General features: G+C 58.4%; 1 protein-coding gene and 1 pseudogene across 1 annotated transcript; both read left to right on the top strand.

Moving 5' to 3' along the window:
• The first annotated feature begins 2,552 nt into the window (after positions 1 to 2,552).
• On the top strand, positions 2,553 to 6,823 carry LOC108408864 (interferon-inducible GTPase 5). Its single transcript, XM_017679128.3, is given in 6 exon segments — positions 2,553 to 3,431; positions 3,434 to 3,515; positions 3,517 to 3,767; positions 3,770 to 4,039; positions 4,042 to 4,405; positions 4,407 to 6,823. Coding segments are annotated over 6 exon segments (1,344 nt in total). The 5' UTR covers positions 2,553 to 3,199; the 3' UTR covers positions 4,552 to 6,823.
• Positions 6,824 to 7,342: 519 nt separating this feature from the next.
• Positions 7,343 to 10,185, top strand: LOC108408860 (interferon-inducible GTPase 5-like; annotated as a pseudogene).
• The last annotated feature ends 125 nt before the right edge of the window (positions 10,186 to 10,310 follow it).

Below are 10,310 nucleotides of genomic sequence, written 5' to 3'. Positions count from 1 at the left end.
TCTTGAACCAGATGTGTGTCTGTGGCTTTGGGGGCAGAGTCTTGGTCTGTGTGCTTGGTGTCTGGGAATGTCTGCAAATGTTTTTCATCTCTTGGTTTCCATGCATTTGTGTCCACCAGTGAGGATGTGAATGAGCCTGCGTGGCTGCTGATCCGCACTTCTCTCTCGTCTGTGGTTTAAAATTCTAGGCTATGTGGTGAGCAGACGACTCATTCTCCTTGGTGTGGCCTTGAACTCATCTATTCCCCTTCTGGGTCTCCACCTCCTCCCCAGTTGTTTTCAAAGGCTCCTTCCCAGACCGACCTTCAGATCATCAGGAAAATCCTTTGAGTAGCAGGAGCCTGTGGCCGTCCCAGAATTGGGGTTGGGGAGGCCCCATGGGTGGCGCCCGGCCTGGGCAGAGAGGAGGCCTGCGGGCAGACAGGGTGGAGTCGGCTGGAAAAGAACCAGTCACAGGGATGCTTGGCGGCTGCAGCAGGAGGTGCTGGCGTCAGGGGAGCCCGGGTCAGGGTTCTGGGTGTGCCGGTCTCTGGACCTTCAGCTCCTTCTCTGCGTGTCTTGGTGGCCCCCCCTTGCTTCCATCTCGCTCCCTATCTTCTTCTCTAACTTGAGCCCTGGAAACTGTAGTTCTGACTTGGTCTCTTGTCTGCTCTGGCTTCTTGCCTGACTGTTTTCTCTTGGGGAGTCTCTTTCCCACCCCATCTCTCCCTTTTCTTGGGGGTCCTCTGCCTCTCCCTCTTTTCTCGTCACATTTCTCCCTACTTCCATCTCCCTCTGTGACACACTGATGCCATTTCACACAGTCATGAGGAAGTGGAGGGGGTGAGCAGAATGGAGAATGGCGTCATACAGAAGGTGGCACCTGAGCGGGACCTGAAGGATGGGCTGGGTTGGGTCAGAGAGGACTTCAAAATCCCAGGGACAGAAGCCAGAGGCTGGGGCCTGGATACCAGATACTGCATTGGGGTGCGGGTGCCAGCCCGCTGGTGCCAGGGCCAGGCGGGGTCGGGCCGGCAGTGGCCCTGTTGGCCTCCCCCAGTGCTTCCTTTCCTCCCAGCCGCACTGGCTAAGCCCAGTCACCGAGGAGCATGTGCCGCAAGTGTGAGGTGGGTGAGTGGATGGTGCAGAGAAGGGGGAATGAATGACTGTGGGGGAGACAGAGGCCCCTGACGGAGGAGAAGTGGAGGGTAGGGCGGCAAGTAGGGTCAGGCCCTCAGGTGCCAGGCTTCAGCGCTGGGACTTTGTCCTGGGGTGGGGGTGGAGACAATGGACAGGTTTTGAACAAATCTGGGTGTTAGATCTCTGTGGGTCCCTGTGGGGGACTGTGGGCCCCGCGTGGCTGATCCAAGTGGTGGTCCCACGAGCAGCTGGGCCGTGGGCCCCTGCCCCACCCTAGGAGCCCCCCTTGACATCACGGTCACATTATTGCCCTAGGGGCCGGCTGACCAACAGGCTGCTGCTTGTTCATATAATGGGTGCTCGCAGCAGGGTCTGTCCTTAGGCTGACAGGAGAGGAGACCCCATCAGCAGGGAGAGTGTGGGGGGAGTGAGGGCCTGCATGCAGGCGGGTCCCGGAGGGCAGGGCTCTCCAGCTGGGCCTGCAGGTAGGCCTGAGGCAGGGGCTCCGGGTGCCCATCCCAGCTCCCTCACCCCAGGCCCCCCCAGGGGGCCACTGTCTGGCCCTGGCTGCTGGGAACTGTCCCAGTCACCAGCTCTCCTTTACCAGGGCCACACCCTGTATGCCCGGGGAGGACAGGGTGCAGGAGGGGTGGGTAAAGCTGAGGGGCAGGGGGTGGGGGATCCAAGCTGGCAGGAACCGTGTGAAAAGGACTGATGCCCGTTGTGGGGCGAAGGAGGACAGGGCCAGCCCAGGAGGCGAGGGGGAGGCAGAGACATGTGGCTGCAGGGAGAGCAGCCCTCCAGAGGGCGAGGGAGCCCGTGGACCTGGGCTTGCGTCCTGGCCGAGCTTCTGCGGGAGGCCATCACTGTCTGGTGGAGCGGTGATCTCCAGTGTGGGCGCCCCCCTGAGGTTCTCTGAAGAGTCTTAGCCAGTGGGGAGGTGTATTCAGAGACGATGGCCCAGAAGGGAGTGTGACTGGGAAGAGGGGGTGCCCGGGGAGCTCCCAGCCAGGGTGGCTCTGAGGAGACCCCAGCTGATGGGCACCAGGAGGCCGGAGGGACTTGGCCGCATGGGGCCGCCACGGCAGGGCTGGGCGTGTGATGAGCAGGCCTCCCAGGGTCTGGGCACTGCCCCGGCCGGGCTTCTCCCCTGAGCTGAACCCACGAAGGTCTTCACAGTTGACCAGGGATACAGGGACGGGGAGCACGACTGTCACAGCAGCCCTGAGAGGTGGGCAGGGCTCTCTTCCTTGGTGTGCATGTGGCGGTGAGGCTCAGACAGAGCAGGGACTTGCTCGCAGTCACACAGCTAGGAATACTGATACCGGTAATGCTGCTGCTGGCATGGACCCCCTGCTCTGAGCCAGGCACTATTTAAGTGCCTTGTGTGTATTAACTCATTTAATTCTTCACAACCCTAGGAGGTGGTTTGCTATTATGGTAGCTTTTATTCTCATCTTACACGAGGAAAGTGAGGCGCAGAGGTAATGTGCCCCAAGTCGTGCAGTGAGTATGTGGCACAGGCAGGATCTCACCCCAGGGCCTGGGTCCCCTTCTCCACCACCTATGCTCCTCTCTGCTTGCGCCCAGTATAAAATGAAAATGCAGGGCCCCTGGCTCAAATATTAAAAATCGCAGTCAGCATCAGTGGAGCATTCAACCAAGAGCTGGGCCTTGTAAGTGTGGGGCCCGTGTGGCTGCATGGGTCACAAGCTGCCCATAAAATGGCCCCTGTTCCTTGGTTATCCCGAAGGCTCCTCAGGAGGCAGGTCAGTCAGTGTTATACAGAGAAGCAAACAGGCTCAGAGAGGTGCCTCATTCTGCCCCGGGTCACACAGCAAGTTAGTGGCAGAGACAGGATGTGAACCTGGGCTTGAGAGACTTCAAAGCCCCTGCCCCAGATTTTTGAGGAGAGGGCTGTGGGGTTCCCAAGGAACTTCCTCCATGTCCTGGTGTCTGTCTCTCCCTGCCACCAAGGCCCAGGAGGTGTGAAGGGCTCCCTTCTCCCGGACACAGACGCTGAGGATTGCCGTCCTGTGACCCACCCCCATCCCCTGTGCCCTCTGAACCACTGCTCACCATGGCTACTTCCAAGTTGCCAGTGGTGCTTGGGGAGACCACCATCCTCATGGCCAAGGAAGAGCTGGACGCCTTGCGCACTGCCTTCGAGTCGGGCGACATTCCCCAGGCCGCCTCTCGCCTCCGGAAGCTGCTGACCTCCTCCGAGAGCATCCGCCTGGAGGCGGGCATCACAGGCGAGTCGGGAGCTGGCAAGTCATCCCTCATCAATGCCCTTTGTGGCCTGGGGGCCGAGGACCCGGCGCAGCTCTCACCAGTGTCACTGAGACCACAGTGCACCCCTCATCCTAACCACACCCACAGTTACCTGACGTGACTGTGGGACCTGCCGGGGGCCGGCTCTCCAGGCTGCCCAGCTGACAAGTACCTGAAGCAGCTGGACTTCGGCCGCTATGACTTCTTCCTGCTGGTCTCGCCCCGCCGCTGTGGGGCCGTGGAGACCCGCTTGGCATCCGAGATCCTGCGCCAGGGCAAGAAGTTCTACTTTGTGTGCACCAAGGTGGATGAGGACCTGGCCGCCACACACACCCAGCGGCCCTTGGGCTTCAGTGAGGCCGCAGTCCTGCAGGAAATCGTGACCACTGTGCTGAGCGGCTGCAGGCGGCTGCTGTGACCGACCCCCGCATCTTCTCCGTGTCCAACCTCCCACTGGCCCACTAGGACTTTCCACTGCTTGTGTCCACCTGGGAGCACGACTTGCCCACCCATCGGCGCCTCGCTGGCCTGCGGTCACAGCCCGATATCTCGCTGGAGGCCCTGCAGGAGGAGGACATGCTCCAGGACCAGGTGCTTAGGACGGCCCTGACGTTGGGTGTCATCCAGGCCCCATCCGTGCCAGGGCTGGCGCCACCTGCGATGACGTCCTGCTCCTCCACTTGCTGCGTAGCTAAAACCACAGCTTTGGCTTGGACGACAACTTGCTGGCCAAGCTGAGCGAGCAGGTGGGCAAACAGGCAGGGGACCTGCGCTTGGTCATCTGCTCCCCGCTGGCTAATGAGGTCTCGCCTGAAACTGTCCTGCGGCTCTACTCACCGTCATCTGATGGCGCCATGCGGGGGGCCCGTGCCTTTGAGAAGGGCATCCCTGCGTTCGATACACTGGTGGCCAGTGGCATCAGCTTTGGCACCGTCTGCACCCTGCTCCAGGGCTGCCTCAGCGAGATGGCTGAGGATGCCCAGCGGGTCTGCATCCGGGCCCTGGAGGAGGATCTTGGGGGCGGTTGGTGACGATGGCGGTGAGAGGCAGGAGTCCGCAGAGGGTGCTGGCCAGGAAGCCCCACTCTCGGCCCTCCCAAAGCTCCGTCTCTTTCTCAGGTACATTCTCGACAGCTGGAGGAAGCTGGCCGAGAAGTGAAATTGCAGCCCCCAAACCCCACCTCACCCACAAACTGAGCCTTAACAAAACCAACCAACCAACCAAAATCGGCCAATGTGGTGAAAATGAGAGCTGCCATTGCTGGTGGGGGTGAGGGGCGGGGGTGGGGGGTCTGACAGAGCAACGCGTTTGCCATCGGGGCAGGGCAGGGGCGGGGTGTGGAGGGGCCTCAGGGAGGCTGGTGGGCCCGTGTGGAAGAGAAAAACACTGAACTGGGGTGGGAACTGATCTTGCAGAGGTGGTTCAAGACGCGGATGGTGGGCCAAGGGCTCCTCGGTGGGATCTCTGTCTCTGGTGCCCAAGGGGCCAAGGCGGGTGTGTGAGGAAGCGGAACAGCCCAGCCTGGGTCTAGGACAGGAGGCCGTCTGTCAGCTCCCAAGGGTGGTGAGTGGGGACTGGGGATGCTAAGGTACTTATTTTAGTTGCAATCTCATGTCCTTTTCTGAGAACCCCAGTGTCCCAAAGGCCTCCTCTGGAGGTGGGAGGGGCAGCCAATCGGCGCCCTGGATCAGCACAAAGGTGCTTGGCTACCGTGTTAAACAGGGCAGGTGACACGGGGCCTCCTGAGCCAGCCCTGCTGCCGGTGCATGATGGTAGGTGTGGTGGCAGGGAGAGGGGAGGCCAGGTGGCCCTGGGCTGGCCTCCACGCTGAGCCTGGGCAGGCAGAACCTGAGCAGGGTGGTGAGAGGGCGGGTGGGCTGTCTCTCTGAGCATCGAAGGAGACAGGAGGCAGAGGACACAACGCGCCACCCAGACAGTCTTTTCCGAAAGGCTGTGTCTAAGCGTGAGTGTGTGTGGCGATAAGCTTTCTAGTGTGTCTGTGACTGGAAGGAATCTTGGCTAGTCTGTGATTTTGATGTTGTGGGTCTAAGGCGGAGAGTAGTTTGCACATGGGGGTTGCTAGCTGTTTCTGCACAGTTGTGTGTGTGTGCACACATGCGTGAATACTGGGATGTGCTGAAACGCTGTGGGTCTGAGTGGGGGTGACTGTGTTGGGTTTCTGAATGCTGCATGTGGCTGTGAGTGACACAGGGTATGTGCATACAGGTATGTGTGCTTGGCCGGGGCGTCCCTGGAAAACCAAGTGCCTCAGCACTGCCTGTCGCTCTGGGCTCAGCTCTTCTGCGGAAATGCAAAAGTGAATGTGACACCCTCAAGTCTAAACTCACACACCAAGTCAAGGGTCACATGTTTTAACTAAAGAACTACCAGATGGGGGCTTTGGACAGAACGGGTTGCCCCAGTGGCTTCTGTGGGCTTGGACAAGGGACAGGGAAGGATCGGATTTAGGTGCAAAGAAAGGTGAGATTCCAGGAATTCAGAAGGTGGCACTGGAGGCCGTGTGCAAGGCCTGTGGCAGAGTGAGGACTCGGGCTGGGTTGGTGGCTCACCCAGGTGTGCAAATAGCCACTGCGGATTCTCCGGAATCTGGTGACGGTTTGGGCCCCCAGTTAGTTCTGACCCTGGGAGCCAGTTCCAGACTAAGAGGGTCCACCTCTACCTGGAGGAGTAAAGGGGCACTGAGTCTCTGCTGAAGGGCTCTTGCTTTGCAAAACAATTCCTCTCTTCCTGGAAGGCATCCCCATAGGCTCTGCCAGGACTCCTTTGGGGTTCACACTGACCTTCCTGCACCAAAGAAGGTGCAGGGAATCATGGTAGGGAAGTCCTAGGCCCCCAGACACACAAGACAGAGGGTCCTTTCCAAGTCCATTCTCAAACACAGCCCATATCCCTGCACCTGTGGAGCTTCAGCCATCATCCTAAAGGCAGGATTTGCTGGCCCCAGGGGCTGGGGTGGAAAGGTCACACGCAAATAGCACATTCTCACCAGGTCTAAGGTTAGACAAAATGGGTTACTTCTGTCTTCTCCAACTGGTAACCTTGTTGTGTCCCTTGTGCCTCCATCTCTGCCTTCCCTGTCCCCCATCTCGACCCCCTGAGCCTGTTCCAGCTCAGGCCTTGCCCTCTCCACTCAGTTCCTGCCCCAGCACTTTGCTTGTCTTTCCAGCTCCAGTGTCTTTCTCCTTAAGGCCACAGAAGGCCCTTTCTGAGGCCATTCTTCCATGCCTACCCACAGACAAAGATTAAGCTCAGCCTGATGTTGCAAGCCCTTCCCAAGCTGGCTTCTTCCCGAACCTCATCAGCAGTACCACCCTGAGTCATCCTGAGACAGCAGAGCTGGAGAGTCATCGCTTCACTTTGCAGGTGAGGAAACTGACACCCCCACCCCTCACAGGAGGAGGAAATAAAGGCTGCAGAGGGGACACGACTTACCCTGTGTCACCCCGCAAGTCCCAGGCATGGCTGAGACGGGACGCGGTCGTGCAATCCCAGGATGTCAGTGCTAGCTGCCCCTGTCCATCACAGCTGAGGAATCCGAGGCCTGGAGGCAGGACAGGGCTTGCCGAGGTGCATGCTGCCGTTCCTGAGCAGACGCAGGGTACTCAGGAGCCAGGCAGGGTGGGCAGTGCCTCCAGCGTACCAGACCCACTGATGTGTCTTCCTGGTGCTGGAACTGCAGTACCGGAAGAGGTCTTGACCCGTAGTGGGAGCTTGGGGATCTGAGGGGGCTTGTGTGGCAAAAGGATGAGGGAGCTGGGCCATGTCCTGGCCCCATGCAGGCTGCAAGACACTTAGCGAGTTAACTTTTACCTCCCCAAGCCTGTTTCCTTCTCTGCAAAATGGGGACTTAAGAACATTAACTACTCTCAGGGAAGACGATGGTTCCAGCTCTGTCACTCCCTATCTTGTCGAGCAGAGTGCCTGGTGCATGGTGAACCCCCAAAACAAGTTAGGTGAGAATCTGAATTCTAAGATCAGCAGACGCCAATCCCATGCCCAACACCCCATGCACTAGCTGGAGGCCTTAGGCTAGTGACTTTTCCTCTCAGTACCAAATATAGATAGCAAGGGAATCTCCTTTCCCGGCTGTTTTGAGGATTTAATGATAATGAGATACTCCAGGAGGAGAACCCGGCCTGGCATATCGTTACACTCTCAGTACTGTTACTGGTGATGCCTCAAATGCTTTGGGCAAGCTGAGGGAGGCAAAGAGGAGGAGAGGACAACTCAGAGCAAAAATACTCCCTTCCCCGTCCAGTCCAAGGTCAACAAGTCCTGGTCAGAGAACTGGGGGTCAGGCACATCATGGCATGCCAAATCGTCCAGTCAAGCCTCAGCCAGGCCAAAATACTGGAGCTATCAAGGGACACCAGGGCTCTGAAGGCTTTTGAGGCAGGGAACCTGCCAGCAGTAGCCACCAAGTTGCAGGCCACACTCACTCACTGGAGAATGTCAGGCTGGACATCGGCATTACCGGGAGGACAGACTCAGGCAGTCGACTTTTGTCAATGCCATCCGGGGGCTGGGAGATGAGGACCTCCACTCGGCCTGCATGGGTGTGGTGGAAATGACTGTGGACCCCACACCTTACCCACGCCCCAAGTACCCCAGTGTGGTTATCTAGGACCTGCTGGGCATAGACACATCCACCTTCCAGACTGACCAATACCTCCAGAGGGTGCTGCTCGACCAGTTTGACTTCTTTATCATCATTTCATCAGAGAGCTTCACTGCCACTCACGCCAAGTTGGTCTGTGAGATCCTGCAGCAGCACAAGTGCTTCTACTTGGTCCATTCCAAGGTAGACGTGGACATTGCTGCCTCATGCGGCTGCCGCCCCAGCACCTTCTCAGAATCCTCAGCCAGATCCGGGATGGCTGCTGGCAGTGGCTGCAGGGTGAGGAGCAGGTTCTGGGGGCTGGGCTGGGTGCATTCTTGAGGGCCTGCCTGCCCCTCCCCTGCCATCTTCCAGCAGAGGCCCAGTGGGACAGGGGGTTGCCCAAGGTCACTCCACGTGACTACACTAGGCCCCACAGTGAAATAATGCTTACAACTGTCATTCACTTCCTGAGACTTGGCATGTCCGTCACGTGTGAAACCCACCACTTGCATTAAGGAAAACAGAGTATGTGCTGGCCTGTGTATGCAAATGCTGTGGGCCCATGCGGCACTGGCAGCTGTCCCTGAAGGCAGCTGACATTTACTGAGGGCTCGCCACAAGCCAGACACCATTTTCATTAACTCAGTTTGCCACTACTACATCCCTAAGAGAAAGGTGCAATTATCACTTACAGTACAGATTTATACCTTATATTACGGAAGCTGCTTCTGGTTTGGTATCTTGCCCAGGGCTACCCAGGTGCTAGGTAGGAAGGCTGGGATCTGAATTCAGGCAGCCTGGCTCCAGGGCTGACACTCTCAAGCCACATGCTGTATTGACTCAAGGCAAGTGCCTAGGCCCAGGCAGCTGTCTGGTGCAGAAACTGATGGAACGGGGCATTGGTCTCCTGTAGAGGAGGGCGTGGAGCCCAGGGTCTTCCTGCTCTCCACGTTTGAGTTGGGCAAGTATGACTTCCCCCTACCGGAGGAGCCAATGGTGCAGGAACTGGAGAGCCACAGCGGATGCACTCCTGATGGCCCTGCCCAACATCTCAAAGCCCACCTTAGGGAAGAAGGCGGCCTCGCTGGGACAGCACAACTGGTTGGTGGCCTCCATGGCCTGTGGCATCAACCTGCATCCTCTGCCGGGCATACAGGATGTGGTGTGCAACCTATACATGCTCATCCACTCCCTGGAAGGCTACCGTTGTGGCCTCTGCCTGGACAAGGACTCCCTTATCAAGCTGGCTGAGCAGACGGACTGACACCTGCATGGAATTCTGGAGGTGGGACTGGGCCCAAGGTCTGAGGTCACTGAGGCACTGGTGGTGGAGCTGCTGGGCCAGGCCTCTGGGGATGCCCCTGCTTTCACCCATAAGCTCCTCAGCATGCCCATCCTGAGTACCCTGGCCACCTGTAGCCTCTCCCTTGCTGCCATCTACCAGATGCTCCGCTCTTGCCTGCATGTGGCAGTCAAGGATGCCCAAAGTGGGCTGTTACAGCCCTCCAACTCCAACCACAAGCTCCCAGGTAAACCCAGTCAAGGCTCCCAGCGCTGAGCCTAGGTCAGCTGGCGGTCGCAGTGCAGGGCTGGGAGGATACAGGCTCTTCCCATCTCCAGGCTGGCTGGTGTTGGGAGATGGGAACAAAGAAACTCAAGCTCCAACTCCCTTGGACTGAGCCCGTGCGCCGTCTTGTGCTTTTGTGCTCTGAATCTTATGCCACCTCTGGCCAATGCCCCCTCCTTCCCTTCTCTGGTGAGGCCCCATGTCAACCACGGGAAGCAGGAAGGGGGCATGGGACAGATTAGGTTTGACAAGGTAAGGAAGAACTGTTACTCAGCTGGGGAGGGATTCAGGAGGCTGTCCACAGGTTGGGGCAGTGAGTGTCACAGCTCTAAAGGCCCGAGGACCACAAGGGGTGGCTCCGGCACCTGCCCTGGGTCTCATGCCTCCCAGACCACAGGCCTTTGCCCTTTAGAGATCCACACAGACTCCCCACTTCAGGCCAGACCTTCCATGGCCTCTGAGTGCTTTCCCCACTGCCCCCCAACCTCTTCAGCTGTGCTTTTCTCTCGAAAGACCCCGGGATCCCCCTAACATGGATGCCAATGCTGCATGGATATACCCATGGGCAGAAGCAAGCCAGGGGGACCCCAGTGGCATAGGGGGAGTGAGCAGATGACTCAGCTGTTCGGACTGGGCAGGGTGGCCAGACCACTTTGGAGACATACTTTGGGAAACACAAATTAAGACTGAGGACTGTGAACGGCAAAGGACACCATCAACAGAACAAAA

This window comes from Manis javanica, chromosome 17 (assembly GCF_040802235.1).
Source record: "Manis javanica isolate MJ-LG chromosome 17, MJ_LKY, whole genome shotgun sequence".
Lineage (NCBI taxonomy): Eukaryota > Metazoa > Chordata > Mammalia > Pholidota > Manidae > Manis > Manis javanica.
This window is presented reverse-complemented; position numbering and strand designations above follow the sequence as displayed.